Source organism: Carlito syrichta, unplaced genomic scaffold (assembly GCF_000164805.1).
Source record: "Carlito syrichta isolate Samal-C Ts95f unplaced genomic scaffold, Tarsius_syrichta-2.0.1 Scaffold308099, whole genome shotgun sequence".
NCBI lineage: Eukaryota > Metazoa > Chordata > Mammalia > Primates > Tarsiidae > Carlito > Carlito syrichta.
Genome location: NW_007252195.1, coordinates 464,274 through 486,143, shown reverse-complemented (window position 1 = coordinate 486,143; position 21,870 = coordinate 464,274). Strand labels below are relative to the sequence as shown.

At 35.4% G+C, this 21,870-nt stretch overlaps 1 protein-coding gene across 2 annotated transcripts in view; it reads right to left on the bottom strand.

Moving 5' to 3' along the window:
* The window catches only part of AFG1L (AFG1 like ATPase), a 212,836-nt gene that overhangs the window by 93,303 nt on the left and 97,663 nt on the right, over positions 1-21,870 (bottom strand). For both annotated transcript variants that reach the window (XM_008064891.1, XM_021715972.1), the window contains exon 7: positions 17,292-17,350. In XM_008064891.1, the coding sequence (XP_008063082.1) occupies positions 17,292-17,350 (59 nt within the window). The remainder of the gene's footprint in view (positions 1-17,291; positions 17,351-21,870) is intronic.

The window sequence follows — 21,870 nt, the reverse complement described above, 5'->3', positions numbered from 1 at the left end:
TGCCCAGGCAGGTCTCGAACCCGCGGGCTCAGGCAATCCACTCACCTCAGCCTCCCAAAGGCGTGGGATTACAGGCTGAGCCACCAAGCCCGGCTATTTCGTATCTTATATATCTCTGATATATGATTTTTTTCCTATATTGTGTTATAATTATTTGCCTATTTTCCTACCAGAACATCCTAATATCCTTAATGGCAGAATTCAACTCAGTACCTATTTATCATTGTAACCCCAGTGACCAAGCACTTCATAAATGCACATTGACATCTAAACATTGCTTTTTTCTTCTTTATTTCACACTATAAGATTTGAGTTACATGGGGCAATTAGGCTTTTGTAGATTAGCCAGCCTAAGGCTTTAACACCACATTTAGAACACTGCTTGAGGGAGAAGTCTATTATAGTTCAAAAGAAGTAATTTACAAGTAAACTTCTGAAACTTATTCTTCTTGAATAAGCATCATAAGGGCCCCAGCATTCTTGTAGTCCAATCCCATCATTCACAAATGAAAAGATGTAAAAAAATGTAAAACTTAAAACAAGTTTAAGAGGCTCACCCAAGTCAGTGACAGAGTCAGGCTCACAAAGATTGCTTTCTTTAACCCACTGTTTTCTCTGCTACATCATGGATACCACCTAAAAAGTTGTGATGTAATCGTGTGGTTTGTATACACATATCCATACATAGGTGCATATATATATCCTCATATTCCACATTCTGCTACTTTCAGGTTTTAAGAATTGTAAAGATTTAAGTTATTTTAGACATTATGTCAGAGTCTATTCAGCTTAATCAACTATATTTTTATAATATATGAATCCTATTAATCATTATTGGCTAAGAAATGCCCTATAAGGATTTCCACAAATCTTTAAAGACAAATTACAAAGTTTGCATTTAATAAAAACAAGAACAATTTGAATACTGACTACTGATAGCAAGAGTATATTCTGATTATAAATTAAAAAGTCCTTTTTATGTATTCCAATGTGTGTGCTAATGTTCATTTTGTAATTAATAGTATATGCTTGTGTATATATTCAGAGATGACATTGTCTCAATAACCTTTGTATACTTTTTACCACCAACTTAAAAAATGGAATGTATAGAGACAGTCAATTATAAAAACATACAGAGTATTTTATACCAAGCACCACTAAAATACTATAATTTTGATAGAGAAAACTAGACTCGTTATAGCAGGAAAAGATTTCTTAGATAGCTTGAAGCTCTACAAACTTGGCCAAACTATTGTTCAACGTGCACACAGTTTGTGTCTTCATGCTCAGATGTTGTTGAAACAGCAGACTTAAAAGAAATAATGTCAATGAATCCTACCAAGCACTATACATGACCTCTGGGGTAATTAGCAATCATTCAAAAGCAACAAGACTAAAATGTTCTATTCTTTATTACTGTCAGCTCTTATCTTGATCAGCATTTTAATAAAGATGGTTCGTTTCTAAGACAGTTTCATGAATCAGTCATAATTACATTCTGACATGCAGTGAATAGTAAAGCAAAACTAAATATCACTTCATCAACCTTTCTAACCTTTATGCAAGTATTAACTGTAAATAATTTTTACACAATCCTACAACAGAAAATCTGCATATTTCTTAGCTTTGTACGTACTTTACCCCAAATGAATTTCCTGTGACCTATACCTGAAAAACACAATCAGCCATAATTATCCAGTTTTGTGAGATGTTCAGGTGTTGCCTTTCAGAGTTCAAATCAACTTCAAGTATAAAAGGCTACTTTATTCAACAAATGGCACAATATGCAAAATGGGTTAAGTAGCCAAAAGCATCTCAGAGCACTGTGGCTTGAAAGAAGTCTATCCAGAATCAAAACAACATAATAAAACGATGCTAAAGCAAAGTAACACTTACAAAAATAGATACACAGATCACACATTAAGGACTAGATCAATAATGACTACTGCAGAAAGTCTTATAATTAAAATATCTTTAAAAAGAATATTAATTAGAAGGAAATCTGAGCACTTAAGGATCTGAAGGGCAGATTTTTAAAAATATAATTCCAAAGTGCTGATGGGACAGGCTGAGGACGTACCAGAAGAATAAAACTTCCTTAGCGATACTATTCTGATACTAAGGATAATGTGCACAAATTGTTTTAGTAGCCCCTCTTACCCCACGAAACACCTGATTTACTTGAGAGTTTTCAAATAGCTTTCTCCTTTTACTGAGGACTAATTTTAAAATATTTTAGATTGACAAAAATGAACATAATTCAGCTGCCACAATAAATTGATACTACATTTTTGGTATTTATTGTTTCTGTTCTCTCAGAAATTTTCAGAATAAATGTAATGCTTTCTCAGGAATAATTTCTTGACTTCCTAGTAGTGGATATAGGATAAATGGACAATTGTGGAGCTAGGATCTCAAATGTATATTTCAACTATGCCTCTCAAATAAACTAAGTTTACAGTAAATCTACTGCATAATATTTTTAACCAAAATGATTTCCATTTATACTGTGAAATAGCAACATACCATTTTACTTTGTGTAATTTCAATTTGAAAATATGTTCTTTCCAAAAACAATCTAAAAATATTCCCTATATGTTTTCCAATACAGTTTACTCTAAAATAGCCTTACTAGAACATTACTGAATTGAAAGCAAAAAGGAATACGGCAAGCATCATTTTTATAGGGGTCTAACGACACCAAAATGTACACATCTTTTATGTGATAATTTTTATTTAACTTTCCTATTTAGCTTTCTTGGGAATTATTCCTTCCTCTTATTGGAAATGCAAGCACAGAAGGGAATAGAAGTGTTGATGTAAGAAAACAGATTTCCCAGAAAGAAAAAAACCCAAAAAAACCCTGTGATTAAGATTTAAACAAAAGCTAAAGATGGCTTCCTCGGAGTCCTGACGAGGTCCGCTACCTCATTATGAACAACTGAAAACTTGTGATGCATTTTGTTTCAAGAGAATCCAAAAGTCCTTGGTATAAAGCAGACAGGGGGGTGCAGGGGCCATTCACTCTTTCTGTATCACAACCATTATGTAAAAAGTATAAAACACTGCCTTTATGCTGCCAAGCCACAATGACTCTTCCCACATCAAAGGGCTTTCACCACTAGGGTTTTTTCTTTAAAATTTATTCAAGCTAAGGGCAGAGAGACAACGATTCATACACGCTAATTACGCCTAATTATCTATTCCCTTTTCTGACCAGCTTCGGCCAGTGTGATTTGCTATCTGGATTTCTCACAACCTCCCTTTGCCCTGTCCATCCAGCCCCACAGTGAAGGCTTTGAAGAAAACAGTTGTGGCTTTTTAGAGTTTCCTCAATATAGAGTTCAAGCAAATTAAATAATGATTCTGTTAGTTTTGACACATTTATGCGTTCAAGATGAGGACCTCTTGGTTAATTTGGCAAATTACTCACATCTCTTCATGGCTGGAATCATAGTAACACCCTCTCTCATAGGAGCTTCTCCTCATGCTTTCTTTTCATGATCTAAATGAAATGTTTATTGGATTAAAGTTCTTCTCTGCAGACCTCCATGGTGGCCTATGACAAAGAGCTTAAAAGTTCTATTAATTGGCTTGAGTTTTCAAGGAGGGGAAACGGAGAATTTTATTTCACATGACATCACTAGCCAAGAAAATTGCCACGTGTAATTAAACTAATTTATCTCATGATTCAAATAACTAATTCATATTTAAGACACACTTCCTTTAAACTATTTTTATCATCAAAGAGTTGATGTCTTGTGATTCAACCAAAAAATGTTTATTATTCTAAGAGAAGAGAATTCAGGTCCTAAACAGTACATATTTTACATGTAAGCAATAGCTTGCTGCATTTCAGTTAAATATAAATATATGTTATCTACTTCATGGTAAATCCTTATTTTCATTTTATATAAGATAATTAGAGAAAATTTTTAAAAAGCACACACCCAAAATTACTTCTCCATAGTCAGACCCAGACTAATACTAGGTCTACATTCTGGTATGAAGATGCACAAAAATTATATTTTAAATCCATGTCACAATTTTTATCCTAAATATTTATTAATTTTAAGGACACCTACAAAAGCACCATTACAAATAAAGCTTAGTGTCTGTTACTATAGCCAATTTTCTTAAATATATGTTCTCAAACACATATGACATGGGAAAATGTATAAAAATATCTTGGGCAGATTTCTTTAATTTGTTAAGCCTAAAATTTGATAATATAGAAATATTTGACAAGTCAAATGGTCATTTTTGTATTGTAAAATATTAAATACCAGAATCCAAATTAACACTTTAATGGTTTGTGGGTGAAAGCCACAACTCTTTTCAATTCAAGAGTTCAGTCTGCTCCTTTTGTTCTGTCTTCTGTTTCTTTCAGTCTTAAGTATTAAAAAGCCAACTCATAAGTAAAGACATTATTGCACTAACAAAGGGTTAATCCCCACAAGGCTGACTCAGGTGACAACACAGTGGAGGTCGCAGAGGCTGACACTGACCTCAAAGGCTGATTCTGATTCTTTAGCACTCTAAAAGCTCTAGCATTGAAAGTTACAATGAAAAAAACTGACAAATCAATTTCACCAATGAAATGAAAATCGTGGCAGGAAAAAATGGCAAATGTACATTTATTTAACAAGTCTATAAATCCTAATGCAGGTGGCTGGACAAAGGCTGAACTCCAATGCATTTTGTATATGTGTTATAAATAATTTTTCTAAAGTTTGCAACTGGGAATATTCTAGTTCATTATCAGGATAAGATTTCCTTGGATAAAGTTTTTTAGGAAACAAAAACAGAAAGGTTAATATATAGCTTTGTTTATTTAAGTTTTAGATAAAGAATGCACAACAGTCAAAAAAACATTAACAACCAAAGAGAAGATATGAAGTCATTACCTGAACATTAAACAGATATTATAAAGGCAGTAATAATAATAAGAAAACTGTTACTACCTTAGATTATAAAGTATTGTACCATTACGTGTTACATATTTTAACCTAACAAATTTGCAATCAAATCAGATTATGATGCTTTCCAAATGGACAACTCTTTACCAGAAAAAGGAAACTTTATATTTCTTATGAGTTAATGCTAGAATCTTATTTTTCTCTGATTTCATCATCTAACTGAAATTCATTAGAGAGAAAGTTACACTGTAGAATGTCATGCTGGTTATTTTTCACTGGTTTACAGTTATCATTTCAGTAATCTACTAATCACCTAACATGTAATTTTAAGGAGAAAATAAAAAGTTAAGAAAAAAGACAGCTTGCTAAACTGTCACTGTAATGAGACTCAAAGCGCTAAATTACTCATATTAGAATCTATCACAATGTAGCAAACACATTATATATAGGAACATTTCCCATGGGGGATTTTAGACTTGTTCATACTATTAAACTGATTAAGAAAATCATAAAAAGAAAGTTAATGAAATTCACATGGATAATTTTTTAACTTTAAAACATGAATAGCATTTATCTCTTTTAAGGCTCATTATTAAATGAAACAAACAAAATCATCTATGAAAGTTTAAGTGATGGGGTGAAAGACAGAATTTTACCCAAATATAAAACATTTGTCTCAAATATAATGAATTGCTGAAATTTGATCAGATGAAACTAGCAATGCTTGCCAGACAATCCAATCTTTAAGGAAGCCAAAACAGTAGCTAAGTTGAAATTAGCCTAAGAAACTATTCTTCTGATCAAAATACCAACTAGTCCGCTTTTCTTTTTAACCACAATAATTCTTAATAATGTTTACAATGTAGTAAGGTTATGTTCAATAATTATGATTCCATAAATGTACATTTCAGATGTTATTCTTTGTAAATGTATAAACTTGAAGACATTTTTAAGAAAGTTGATCCCACAAAGCTGATATTTCTCAAGTTACTAAATTATTTGAAATCAATACTAAACCTCTTTGCTTTTGGTTCACCAAGCTTCCTCCCTTCAATCAGTTATTTATCCAGCAAGCTCTTGGAATGTCACTGTCTCCAAGACCTACTAATGTATCTTATGCTGACACACAATTACCATCCCATAAAACAAGTCATAGCTTATTGGGGAGAAAAAGTGCTTGTTACATAAATCATTTTAAACATTTGTTTGCCCTTTGTTGTATAGATTGAGATCAGCAAACTTTTTCTGTAAAGGGTCAAATAGTAAATATTTTAGGCTTTGAAAGTCATCAATCTCCACTGTAGCTACTCAACTCTGCCACTGTGCTGTGAAAAGAGACATAGACAATTAAAAAAAAAAAGAGAGCAAGAAATTGTTCAATAAAACTTGATTTACAAAACCAGGCAGCAGGTCAGATTTGGTCACTCTGGTGTAGATTATCGTAGGCTACTCTGAAGTACTGTAGTGGGCCGGCCATGATGGCCCAAGCCTGTAATACCAGCACTTTGGGAGGCCGAGACGTGAGGACTGCCTGAGCTCAGGGGTTCGAGACCCACCTGAACAACATGGTAAGAGCTCGTCTCTACAGTAAATCTAAAAATTAGCTAAGTGTGGTGGCTCATGCCTGTAGTGCCAGCTCCTTGGAAGGCTGAGGCAGAAGGACCGCCTGAACCCAGCAGGTTGAGGCTGCAGTGGCCATGAGCATGCCATTGCACTTCAGCCTGTGCGACAGAGTGAGACTGCGACTCAAAAAAAAAAAAAAAAGCTGTAGTGCAGAAGTTAAGACATGCATTTAATTTTGTAGAATGGTGCTATGTAGATACCAACAAATGCTTTCATGATCATATTGGTCTATACACTTTAGAAGAAATACCTACGTTTTATTAACTTTGCAATAATTCTTCAAGAATAAGTCAGTAAAATCAGAATACTATGTCGTATGGTCAGTAAGAAACTTTAAGTTAAAGTACAGATTCACTGAAGCAGGCAAGGTTATTATAATAGTAGCCATCTTTTTTCTATAAACAAGGGAATGTAAGTAACTACCAGACTTTTTTTTAACTTAAGTACAATACAAAACATATCTTGCTTTTATTTGGGGTGAAAACAAAATCTGAGTTTTAAATAAATCAAGTCTCAAATAATAGGTTAGTGAGTTTATTATTTTATCAAAATCCCAATGAGTTGATCACTAAAAACAGAGTCTTAATTTGCAATTCTTGTGCTTATCTGTCTTTTCCGTGTGCTTTTTCCGCCACGACGAATGCCCTTTTCACTTTGCCTGGCCACTCGTCTTTAAAGTCTCCATTTAAACATCATCTGCTCTTTGGAAATGCTCCTGACATAAGCTGTTTCCTCCACTCAAACTGCTGGTGTAGATCAGGGCCCTTTTGCTATACTTTCTAGCTTCTACAATTACCTCAATTACAGAAATTCTCACATGATGTGATAAAAGCATTTATTGCCTGATTACCAGAATAAGATCACGTTTAATCCGTCTCAGTTATCACCAATCTTTTCTGACTATAATATCTCCATTTATAAGTTATTTTGACTGGTAGTGTCAAATCCTAAAGTAGTTTGTTCAGAAGCTTTATGAGGACTACAATTACTAAACTGTCATATATCAAAAAATAAGTATCTGTGGGTTTAGACGTACATGACAATCTCGCTGACCAGATGTCACAATTTAAAAAAATTTAATATAGTGAAGGCTATTTTATTATAGCATAGTATCTACTTGTAGTTTACAAGCCTCAGGACTAGCTTGATTTCTTTTCCCATTGATTTTTCTTCTGGGTGATTGTAAGACTCTATTTTTATCGTCAAATTCAGTTATGCATCAGAAAAATGGATTATTCTTGATAGAGCTAGATAACTATACAATGAACACATTGAATCTAGACTTTCAACTTTACTTTATGAAAGTTTTCTTCTGTTTTGTCTCTGTGTTTGCTTCTTTAGAAAAATGAATTATGTGAACGTACGATCTCTGCTGTCTGTTTTCCACAACTAGCATTTTCTCTGTAGTTTTTATCTCTGACTATTCCAGCTTCACTTTGTGTGATCTTTCATAAGCCTGGTTATTTTCAGCAGTGTTCATTCTACATTTGCTTTTCTAAGATGCCTTTCATTTTTCAAGGAGTTCACTCTCAGGCTGTTTTCTTAGCTCTGCCAACTCACTTTTCATCTAATTTTATAGCTATTTCATCTCTGATCTCTTATTTCATCAGTACCATGACTTATTTAATTTATCTTAAAACATAGGAGGGTTTTATCTGAAAACTCTCTTTTCCTGAAGTAGTTCTTCTTCCAAAACATATTCATCGTGTTAGTGCATCCCTGCCTCTCCCCATGAGCTTCTGTTGTTTCCATCCCATGTCTGCCATACGATTTATTTTAATAATGACCTCTACAGATAGGACCCATGTTCAACCTGTCTTGTTTGTTGCTGATTTCTCAACTTTGAATGTGGGTAGTCCTATCCAGGACAACTGATTTCCTAAGAAGAGTGGGCAAAATTTACCTATTAAAAATTGTTGTTATGGGCCGGGCGCAGTGGCTGATGCCTGTAATCCCAACACTTTGGGAAGGGGAGGCGAGAGGATTGCCTGATCCCTGGAGTTCAGACTAGCCTGGGCAACTTGGTGAGAGCTTGTCTCTACAATGAATGAAAAAAAAAAAAAAAACCTAGCTGGGTGTGGTGGCACACACCTTTAGTTCCAGCTACTTGAAAGGTTGAGGTGGAAGGATCATCTGAGCCCAACAGGTTGAAGCTGCAGTAGCTATGAGCATGCTACTGCACTCCAGCCTGGGCAACAGAGAGAGATTCCAACTCAAAAAAAAAAATTTGTTTTTATTATAAACATAATAAAAGATGGGGATGGGGTAAAAAAATACAAGATAATTTCATAAACCTTAGAAAAGTTTAAAGGAGAAAATCAAAATTACCTATTATCGTAATATTCAGAAATAAGTTCTATTAACATTTTAGGATATTTCTTTCCAGTATCTTTCCATGCATGTGTATTATTTTCATAGTTGAAATAGATATACTCTTGCATTATACTTTTCCATTCACATTATCTATGAGCATTATTATCAAAAGTTTTTGGAAATATCGTTCCAAATAACTGTTATATACCCTCATGTGACTATATCACCATTTACTTAACTGTTCTTCTAAGCATGTAAAAGATGAAACAGAATCTCTGTGCCATTACTACTTTTTAATAGTTATCCTAACCGGGCTTGGTGGCTCAGCCTGTAATCCCAGCACTTTGGGAGGCTGCGGTGAGTGGATTGCCTGAGCCCGCGGGTTCGAGACCCACCTGGGCAGTGAGACCTCATCTCTACAATAAATCAAAAAATCAGCCGGGCATGGTAGTGCATGCCTGTAATTCTGGCTACTTGGAAGGCTGAGGCGGAAGGATCACCGGAGCCCAGCAGTTCGAGGCTGTGGTGGCCAGGAGCGGCCACTGCACTCCAGTCTGGGCAACAGAGTGAGACTCCAACTCAAAAAAAAAAAAAAAAAAGTTATCCTGCCTATATTTTTCTATCTATGATAAAACATGGCTCTGAGTTCCTAAATTACAAAATAAAATCTGGCCTTTTTCTTTGTAATTAAAAGCTAAAAAAGAGACTTGTGCTTTAGGCCAAGGCAGAGTAGGTCAAGCTAGATTTTGTCCTCCTGCAATAAATCGCTAAAACACTGGACAAAACATGTGAAACTGCTGATATCAGACATTACACAATGAGTAGCAAAGATAGCAATCCCAGAGATACGAGAAACAAATCGGGCAAGCAAGCTGGCTATTTTCCCTGACTTCCTATCTACCTAGAGGCAATTTCTAGACTGTAGCAGAACAATCTAAATGAGTTGGGAAGACCATCATCAGACTTTCGGGAAGCAGAAGTAGTTGAAATTTGCACAGTAGAGTTCAGTGCAGGAAGAAGCTAGGAAAAAAAAAAAAACAGCTCCAGATACCTGCATAAGGAATGCCATATGAAGTGGCACGTGCCTAGGGTGAAACTTCACAAGATTGGGCAAAGGACCTCCACACAAAACTGGGTGATATAAGCATTCTGAACAGCCAGAGAGGAAATATGTCAATGAACACCAGCGGGAGTTCAGTAGAGTAGGGTCACAGCCTAGAAGAAAGGCTAACATGGACTAGAGCCATGGCTGATCCAGCTATTCCCAGTATACCCTTAAAAGAAGCCTCAAAAGGACCAAGCTGATCTGCAGGAAACTTAACCACCTGCCAAAATAAAACTCATCCACCTTAAAGGAAGTAAGAGAGACTCGATGTAAAAATCACGATGTGCAGCATCTAATTGTCAATTACTTGGCTTGCCAAGAAGTAGGAAACCAGGAGAAAACAAATCAGACCATAGAAACAAAACCAGAAATGACAGAGATGATGGAATTAGCATCAAGGACTTTTCATGGACTGACTTCTGCTTCTGGGAAGAGAGAGACGTATCCTTTCCTATTCCTCCTGCCATGTACAATGTAAAACCCTGAAAATTATACAGAGAACAACCGTAGTAAGACCCTGAAAAGTGGAAGGAAGAAGAAAGAACAGCTAGACCTGTTCAAGACCTGAGGAACAGCAGGATGGGGAGTTCCCCAGGATGGGGGACTTTGTTTTAGACACATGTAATACCAGACTTGGAGGTGAAGAAGCCAGCAACCCAGAAATGCCAATGGACGCCAACACATGAGGTGCCAACACAAGTCCACTCTCTTTAACTGGGTGCAGTGGCTCACACCTGTCATCTCAGCACTTTAGGAGGCTGAGGCGAGAGGATCGCCTGAGCCCAAGGGTTTGAGACCAGCCTGGGCAATTTGGCGAGACCTCATCTCTACAATAAATCAAAAATGATGGTGCACACCTGTGGTTCTAGCTACTTGGAAGGCTGAGGTAGAAGGATCATCTGAGCCCAGCAGGTCAAGGCTGCCTGGCCGACAGATGAGACTCCAACTCAAAGAAAGAAAGAAAGAAAGAAAAAGTCTGCTCTCTTTAGTCAAAGGACCAGAAAAAGGGCAACCTAACAAAAGGGAACTGTTCAGGCAGTAACTGTTTCCCTGAAGCAAATGCCACAGAGAAAAAACAGTAGCTCCACCTGTCACTCATGCCAGCAAAGGCTGGGCGGAGCTTGGAATGTCAGCCTCACAGGTTATGCTGAGGACTCCCAACACCACTGCCAGGGTGATGCCAGAGAGGCCAAGCAGGAGCTGGCACTCCCTATCCCAGCCAGCCAGTAATGAGCTCCCCCCTATCAGGGAAGATCATATGGGGTGTTACAGCCACCTTTTCAGCAGGAACAGGTAGCAAGGAGCATAGCCTCTACACACCTCAGTTGCCAATGGAGGCTGAATAGGGAACCTGGATTTCTACCTACATCTGGTAGCAAAGGAAGCAGTGCCTCCTCTTCTTCTGCCAGGAAAATGTCCCAAAAAAGCAGAAAATTTAAATAAAATCCACAAAGAAGATAAACAGGAGAACACTCGTTCTACTTTATACTACAATGAGATGTTGCCTGATTTTTAAAAAGAGAGTGACAGCCAGGTGCAATGGCTCACGCCTGTGATTCCAGCATTTTGGGAGGCTGAGGTGAGAGGATTGCTTGAGCCCAGGAGTTCAAGACCAGTCTGGGCAACATAGCAAGACCTTGTCTCTACAAAACTCAAAAAATTAGCTGGGCTTTGTGATGCACATCTGTAGTCCCACTTACTTGGGAGGCTAAGGCAGAGGAATCACCTGAGCCCAGAAGGTAAAGGTTGTGGTGAGCCATGATTGTGCCACTGCACTCCAGCGTGGATGACAGAGTAAGACCCTGACTCAGTCAGTCAATTAATCAATCAATACATAAATAAATAAGAGAGAAGATAAACAGATTGAAATTAAGCACATGAAAAAATATTCAACATCACTAATCATTTGGGAAATGCCAATCAAAACCACAATGAGATACCATTTCACACCCATTAGGACAACTATTACGTTACAAAAAAAAAAGAAAGGAAAAGAGAAAAGTGTTGGTGAGAATGCAGAGAAGTTCGAAGCCTTGGGCATCGTTGGTAGGAAATGAAAAATGGCACAGTCACTATGGAAAGCAGTATGGCTATTCCTCAAAAAACGAAACATATAATTACCATAAGATCCAGCAATTCCAGTTCTGGGTATATACACAAACTCATGGAAAGCAGGGCCTCAGAACAGATACTTGTACATATATGTTCATAGCATCAATATTCATAACAGGCAAAAGATGGAAACAACACAAATGTTAACAGATTGACAGATGAATAAATAAACAAAATGTGGCATGTGCATACAATGGAACATTGCTATTCCATAAAACAGAACAGAATTCTGACATGCTACAACATGGATTAACTTTGAAGACATTATGCTAAGTGAAATAAGCCAGAGAGAAAAGGATACACATTACATAATTCCACTTACATGAGGTACCTAGAAAAGAAAAACCCATAGAGGCAGATAATGGAAGGGTGGGCCCAGGAGCTGGGAGGGGGAGCATGGGTGTCATCATTGAAGGAGTACCAAGCTAGGCAAGATGAAAACTTCTGGAAGTGATGTTTGCACAACAATGTGAATATGCTTAACGCCACTGAACTGTACATTTAAAATGATTAAAATAATAAAATTTTTATGTATATTAATATTTTACTATAATAAGAATGCAATTTTTTAAAGATCCAAAGTCCTATGACAAGTTATGAAAATGTCCAAGTTTCAGTGGAAAGTCACTCATACCAAAATTAAGGAAGATCTCAAACAGAATGCAAAAAGACAATCAATAGATGACAATATCAAGGTGGCAGAGATGTTAGAATTATCTGATAGAAATTATAAAGCAGCCATGATAAAAGTACTTCAAAAGGTAATTAAGAATAACAAGCTTGAAACAAAGGAACATTACTGCTTAATGATTTTTAAAAGTTCCATTCACAAGCAATATTTATTTGTTTTAAATTTGTGTGCAATGTATAGCCTCCAGATATGTCAGGCCAATGACAGAATTACAAGAGAAATAGACTAATTCACAATCACAGTGGAACATATTTCCCACAAGCCTCTCAGGAATTGACATAAAAAATATAAAATAAAGATTTGAACAGCAGAATTAACAAATCTACACAACAATATACAACTGAAGAGCACTCACCATCTTAAAGAATACAAAAAACATTTTCAAAAAGTGTCCACATGTTGGGCCATAAAGCAAGTTTCAACAAATTGGAAAGATTGAAGTCACACAGAGTATATTCTCTGACCACAATGCAATCAAGCATTTGCTAAGAAAACAATAACAAAAGGATAAGTAGAAAATCCTCAGATGTTTAGAAATAAAGAAGCATACTTCTAGCCCATGGCTAAAGAAATTACAACAAAAACTAGGGAATATTTCAAACATAATGATAATGAAAATACTATCAAAACTGTATCGAAGTAATTAAAGCAGTTTTTAGAGGGAAATATATAACCTTAAATGCACTTAGGTAGAATGAGATAAAAATTAATCTCAATAAATTAGAAAAAGAATAGCAAAATAAACTCAAGGAATGTACAAATAAGAACATAACAAGAGCCGGGCTTGGTGGCTCAGCCTGTAATCCCCGCGCCTTTGGGAGGTTGAGGTGAGTGAATTGCCTGAGCCCGCGGGTTTGAGACCCGTCTGGGCAGCGAGACCTCATCTCTACAATAAATCAAAAAATCAGCCAGGCGTGGTAGTGCATGCCTGTAATTCCAGCTACTTGGAAGGCTGAGGCGGAAGGATTGCCAGAGCCCAGCAGGTAAAGGCTGCGGTGGCCAGGAGCGGCCACCACACTCCAGTCTGGGCAACAGAGTGAGACTCCAACTCAAAAAAAAAAAAGAACATAACAGGAACTTTTCTGTTTAAAAAAGAGTGGAGATTAAAGTAAGAGTTGGTTTGATTTTGCTTTGCTCTGCTTTGCTTTGCTACAAGGGGTTGGTCTAGGAAGTCTTCCTAGCAAAAATATATCTGAGTATTTTCTATGCACTCACCAGTCCTAAGGCTTATTTTCTCTTTCGTTTTTTAAAAAAATTGTGATAAAATATACATGTCATAAAATTTACCATTTTAACTATTTTCAAGTGCACAAGTCAGTAGCACTAGGTACCATCAATGATGATATACAACCATCACCCTTATTCACCTCCAGAACTTGTTCACCATTGCAAACAGAAACACTGCGCCCACTAACTAATTTTACCCATCCCTCCTTCTTCCTGTATGCTGCTAACATCTGTCCTACTTTCTGTCTCTCTCTATAAATTTGTCTTTTCTAGGTACCTCATATAATTGGATCATAAAATATTTGTCCTTTTGTGTCTTAGCATAATTTTTTCAAGGTTTATCTGTGTTATAGCATGTATCATAACTTCATTCCTCTTCATGGCAACATAATATTCCATTATATAGATATACCATATTTTATTTATTTGTTGACGGATCCATGGCTTTTAATAGCATATTAGTCCTTTTCAGCTATTTCTTCTATCTTATGAAAATATCATTATTTATTAAAACCTCATATAAATATTTGTTATTTTTCAATACCCCAAGCAACAAATCACAAGCTTCTGTGGTGATTACAAACTCATCATTTGATTTATAGAGAACAATTAAATAATGTATTTTACAATGTATTTTTCCTTCAATAAATGTCAGTGTGGTTTTTTATTTTTATTTTTTGAGTCAAAGTCTCACTCTGTTGCCCAGGCTGGAGTTTAGTGGCACGCTCATGGCCACCACAGCCTCAAACCGCTGGGCTCAGGCAATCCTTCTTTCTCAGTCTTCCAAGTAGCTGGAATTACAAGTGCGCACCACCACATCCCTCTAATTTTTTGACTTATTGTAGAGAAGAGGTCTTACTGAGTTGCCCAGGCTGGTCTCAAACTGGCTGGACTCAGGTAACCTTCTTGCCTCGGCCTCCCAAAGTGCTGGGATTACAGGCATGAGCCACCGCACCCAGCTATATGTTCATAATCTCTTTTTATTAAACTAAGATTCTATGTTTTAAGATTTACTTCTGCTATACATTTTTCTCAGGTGAGCCAACATGAAGCAGAACACTAGCATCTGTGAACAGGAAAATGTCATTTAAGTTAATATGGAACAATCTTTCCTTACAAGAGAAACTTCATCTCTTGGAAGTGAAATGCCCTGGAGAAACCAGGTCTAGTTTTTATTTCATTGGGCTGATGTTTTGCTAGATACGAAATGGTCCTTGAATAAATTAGACATTTTATCCTTTTTTTTTTTTTTCTGAAAGCAGGATTTTTTGAGAGGACAGAAAACCTCCCACAGTGGGAGGGGGCCCAAAGGGGTTGCTTTATCCTTTTTTTTAATCTGCTTTCTCAGGTTGAAAAAATTGACATTTAGATCTTTTTGTCCAGGAATCATGGCTCATGCCTATAATCCCAGAGTTCTGGGAGGCCAAGGCAAGAGGATCACTTGATGCCAGGAGTTTGACGCCAGTCTGGACAGCATAGTGAGACACTGTCTCCACAAAAAATTAAAAAATTAGCCAGCATGGTGACCCGCGCTTACAGTCCCAGCTACTGGGAGGCTGAGGTGGGAGGATTACTTGAGCCCAGGAGTCAGAGCTGCAGTGAGCTATGATCACACCACAGCACTCTGGTCTGAGTGACAGCAAGATCTTGTCTCTGGAAAAAGAAAAAAAGTTCTCATCCATTCTGGTATTTAGTTTCTTGGGAACTTCAGTTCATGTTCAAATTCAAATTATATATTATTCATCCCTAGTTCTCCTTCCCCTTCAAAAAAAAAATTAAGACTGGATAAGGGGAAGGAAATTCAATTCAATCTGGCCAATTTAGTTGCCTATTAGTACTGCTATTATATTATGAAGTATGGCAAATTACTGGCCAAAGAAACAAACAAACAAAAAATGTCTGGGATAAAATAAAGAAAGAAAGAAAAGTACAGCTACAAAGTTCCCTGAGAGCCTCTTAACTTGTTTCATTCTGCGAGCTTTCTCTTTTTATATTTTGTGCATTTTGTGCTATATGAAGACACTATTTTTAGCATCTATTTTTCTTAGTATCCCTGTTTATATTTTGGTATCTTGTACATCATATTACATCGGATTCCTAACAGGGCAAAAACACGGCGAGTCTACATTCTCACCAAATGAATATAACGTGAAACAAATTACTAACAGCATAAATCTTCCAAAAGTACTTTTCCTACAGCTATAAATAGCTCAGAGAAATTAAAATCCTTGGGAACCTAAAATTGGTCAAGGAAACAGATGTTTGAATTTTCTTAAGTACAGCACAGGGAATAGAGTTTGGCACTAACGATAATTTAAACTAACATACATGTCAAAAAGATTGTCTGATTATGTCCTCAGAATATCTGAAGACAAAATATTAAAACTCCTCCTTCTTGGTATAAATTTTTAAGGTTTTATGGGTTTAAAAAAAAATACTTTATCCTTTTTTTCAGATACATTGCTAGGGAAGGGGATAAATTATTTACCTAAAATTATGGGAATTATATTTTGGCATATTTTGCTTTCTGTTATAGACATTTGTGTATATCTTATATCCTCAAATGAATTATAAATAACTTACAAGAAACAGCTTACTTCATAATTATATTATCCATTATGCCTAATGTAGCACTTTGCACCTAGTAGGTTCTCAATAAATATTGGTAGAATGTGGAATTATTAAATAATCATGTAAAAATTACTTAAAATTAACAGTAAAAAAGAAGACTATTTTATTCTTAATCATATTGTAATGAAGACTATTTTAAACTCTATGCAGTGATGATACACACAAATATTTAAACTATTTATGTGCCTCAACTTGACATAATTTCATGATAACTTGATGGCAATCACATTTAAATATATTAGAATATTTTTGTAATAATGCTATTCTAGAATAGCAACTTTAATAGCTGGGAAAACATGTTATTAATGGCCATTAACCTGAAGGAAACAGGGAACATTAAACATTTTTTTCAGAAATAAATGTATAAGTTTAAACATTTCACTATAATATTTATGAGCAAACCTCAAATTAAAATTTATAAAATGCAAACTATCAAATGTTTCGGTTAGAAAATAATTTAGACTATATTTTGCCATTTTTCTAGTGTACTCTTGGATGAATACTATGTTTTAAAAAGATTCTTTTCACCTTTAGTGTCTTTGACTATTACTTTCTAACTATCAGAATAAATTCAGTTTGAATGCAAGACATAGGCAATCCTAGTGAATCACCTGATTATCAAGCAATATGATCTTAGTCAGTGAACATATTGTAATTTTTTTTTTTTTACCTTTAGGACAGCTATGAATGGTACAAAGTTAGCTCTTTGGAGTCCATTTTTATAGAGATCTGAAAGAAAAAAAATGGTATTAGTTTTTTGTTTAGCCTAAATCATAATGTCAGCTTAATCTTTTAGCCTGGCAAATAAAGCTTTCTATTGATAAAGAAGTAAAAAAGAAAAGACCAAAATTAGTTTCTATTTAGATACTATACAAAATTCATTATAATTTTAATTAGAAAATTAATAGTCACAGAAGATCAAAAGGCATTCAATCACATTAACTTTAAGAGACAATAAAGAATCTGGAAGGTATCATCCAAATCATAAATCAATAACCCAACATAAGAAGATCATATACTTAAAAGCAGTTAATTCTTGAATATGTAGGAATCTACTAGGAAAGGAATCATATTCTCCCTTTTCCAGTCTATAATAAAAATTCTCAGTAAGGAATTAAAAGTTGTATAATAAGATTAGTTTTTTAAGAAAAAACATCAATAGAAATGCTCGTGTATTTATATCAAGGCTATATATTTGACATCAAGGTAAAGAAATGTCACTTTAAATGAAATTGCCTAAAACTTAAAATTCTATTCTTAGTAAACTGTAAATGTAATGCAATTATATCATAAACAGATAGTGCTTATTGCCTTAGAAAGATGTTTTCAATAGATATATCTGTCACAGTGTATGCATGTTCACACACATACACATACATGTAAGCATGCCTACTGTCAAGGATAAGGAAGGGGGAAGGGACAGCAAATTTGGGGCTTTGTATATTTTTCTTTAAAAATGGAGACCTCATGGAAAATTTTTTTAAGCAGTTGAAATGTTATTACATATAAAACATTCCTTTTAAAAGTCATTCAACAAAGTTATGAGATTTTTTTTCTTAATTATAAAAACAGGAGTAGCAAAAAGTTTTTCAATAATAAAAAACACAAGTTAGATTATGTGTCTACATTTTTTGTTAAGTATGGTATTTTATGGGATCTTTTCTCTATTTTCTTGTTTAGAAAAAATTTGATAATATGATAGACTTCAAATGCCACATTCATTTATGGAAATAAAATATGGTCATTAGGAAACACTTATTCTTTAGAAACTATTCATCACAACATCATTATAGTAAGGAAAGTATTTGCATGAGCTCTGTGGTTAATTAAGGACTAGAAGTTTCAATTCAGTTACATTTAAAATTTTACTTGGAGTTATCATAAAAGGTAAGATAATTCTGGTGAGGCTAATCAGATTTCAAAATTCAAGACAAGATCTTTTATTTCCTATAATCCATACCTCTAATGAGTAGAATGGTTAAAGTGCAAGAAATGGGTTTAAAGTTAAGTATTTTCATAGTCTTCCCTAATTACCAAATTGTTGGGGAAGGTATATAAAAACACTGTTGTATGATAAAAGTTAAAAGCCATGACTGCTAGGAAGTGGTGAAAATTGAAAAATAAGATAATTTTAAAAACACACTTGATGTTTATAGAAGCTTTATTTATAATAGCTAAAAACCTCAGCTTTATTTAAAATAGCCAAAACAAGCTGGGCTCGGTGGCTCAGCCTGTAATCCCGCGCCTTTGGGAGGCTGAGGTGAGTGGATTGCCTGAGCCCGCGGGTTTGAGACCCACCTGGGCAGCGAGACCTCATCTCTACAATAAATCAAAAAATCAGCCGGGCGTGGTAGCGCATGCCTGTAATTCCGGCTACTCGGAAGGCTGAGGTGGAAGGATTGCCGGAGCCCAGCAGGCGAGGCTGCGGTGGCCAGGAGCGGCCACTGCACTCCAGTCTGGGCGACAGAGTGACACTCCAACTCAAAATAAATAAATAAAATAAAATAGCCAAAACAGAAAGCAATTCAAATATTCATCATTAGATGAACGGATAAAACAAATTGTGTCATATCTGTACAGTGAAATACTACTCAGCAATAAAAAGAATAAACTGTTCATACACACAACAAAATAAATGACTCTAAAAGCAATTATGCAGAGTAAAAAAGGTTAAAAAAAGCCAGACTAAAAAAAAATGAGGACATACTGTGTGATTCCTTTCACATGAAACTCTAAAATGAAAACCAATCTATAGTAACAGAAAGCTAATCAGTCCACATCATTAGTGAATATTAAAGAGCACAATGCTATAGCATTAAAACTAAGATATCACACTAATGAAAGTTTATCCATTTTAAGGTAATCTTTTGGTCTTACTTGTAGAACAATATCTTTTTTACAGACATATAAGGCTCTGAGATGCAGTGTAAAAAGCGTACACCTTTTAGTATGTTAATGACAATGAGAGATGTAAATGCCCACTTGTAATATTCTTGATTAAAAGATTCCCACTCATCAGCAAAGTTGAAGTAGAATAACAATACCTTTAAGTCCTGGAGTCTTAATTTTTTAAAGGGTTAACTTTTAAAAATCAGCCTTTACAAGGATATGTAATTCAAAACTTTATGCTTTGAGAAGTATTTTTTGAACAGAATTCTAAACAGAAATCATTTGGCTTGAAAACCTTTTGGTTTTTATAGGACACTTAAGTGAAAAAGGACTGTACTCATTAAGTTGAAGGGCTTTTTGCAATTCAAATATGCAAATTATCAATGCAATAGATCCATCTCCTGAAACGTTATTTAGCTGCCAAAATTTTTAATATGAGTTGTTTAATATTACCTTTCTTAGATATAAAGATTTTATAATACATTTATTCAATATTTGTCATTATTTACTAAACACTGTTTAAAAATTCAGTAGTTCTTACCTATGATTTCTTAATGATCTCTAAACAGAACTAAATGAGCACTCGGTCATCTAAGATAGAACACTGGAATTATGGCATATCATTTTGTAGAAAATGGTACAAGTACCTCTAAATTCTCCTCAGTGAATAACTATAATAATACTTAGTAATGAAATGCATGCAAAGAGGATTTTTAAAGTAATTACAAATACCTACATAAATACTCTGGAGGTGCACATGGATATACAGATCTTTTCCTTAAAAATCCAAGTGTCAAAACCAAGGTAAACAATGCTTATGTATATATGTCCATGTTGATTTAGAGTAAGAAAAACTATTTTGTATTTTTTAGTCAGGGTCTCATTCTGTCACCCAGGCTAGTGTGGTGCAATGGCACAATTATAGCTCACTGCAGCCTTGACCTCCTAAGCTAAGGTGAACCTTCCACTCTAGCCTCCTGAGTAGCTGGGACTACAGGCATACACCACCATGCCTGGCTAATTTTTTTTAGAGACAAGGTCTTGCTATGTTGCCTTGGCTGGTCTTAAACTTCTGGGCTCAAACAATCCTCCTGTTTCAGTTTCCCAAAGTATTGGGATTACAGGCGTGAGCCAGTGCACCCTAGAGTAAGAAAAACTTTTAAGATAGGTTATTAAAAGGAGTTTTCCTGGCAACCAATTCCTGATCAGAACCCTAAGTACCCATACCATAAGAAATAAGATAGACAAGTAGGACCTCATCAAACTGATGAGCTTCTGCAAAGCAAAAGAAACCATCAAGAGAGCAGGGAGACAGTCCATAGAATGGGAGAAAATATTTGCCAACTATATATCTGACAAAGGCCTAACATCTAGGCTCTACAAGGAACTCAAATATGGTGAAAGGAAAAAAACAAACAGCCCCATTACAAAGTGGGCAAAAGACATGAATAGACACTTCTCAAAAGAAGATATACTGGCAGCCAACAGACACATGAAAAAGTGCTCAGCCTCACTCATCATCAGAGAAATGCAAATAAAAACCACATTGAGATACCACCTAACCCCTGTAAGAATGGCCATCATTAATATAACAAACAACAACAGATGCTGGCAAGAATGCAGACAAAAAAGAACACTTCTACACTACTGGTGGGACTGCAAACTAGTGCAACCTCTTTGGAAGACAGCGATTTCTGAAAGATCTAGAAATCGACCTTCCATATGACCCAGCAATTCCCCTATTGGGAATATACCTGAATGAACTCAAATCTTTCTACAAAAAAGATACCTGCACACGTATGTTTGTTGCAGCTCTATTCACAATAGCAAAAACATGGAACCAGCCATGCTGCCCATCAAAGCTGGACTGGATTTTAAAAATGTGGTACATATACACAATGGAATATTATGCAGCCATAAAGAAGGACAAACATGGACTTCGCAGCAACTTGGATGGATTTATAGTCGATCATACTAAGTGATCTATCACAGAAACAAAGAACAGAGTACCAAATGTTCTCACTCATAAGTGGACCTTGAACAATTATCATAATACTATAAGAAAGGGATTGGCAGTAGTGGGAAACTGCCAGGGGAGGGGGGTGAGATTGGCAATTGAGGGAAACTGCTTGGGGAGGGAGAGGCACACCTCATCAACAAGGGTACCTGCACAATCAACATTTGTATACCTAACCCTGAATTGAACCCCACATCTTAAAAAAAAATCCAATAACTAAAAAAAGGAATTTTCCTATATTAATACAAAATAATTATATGGCTTTATGGAACCAATCCGATTTATCTTTCTAGGAGATTCTTATTGTATTATAGACAAAAAGAAAAGAGTACCTTTAGACTAT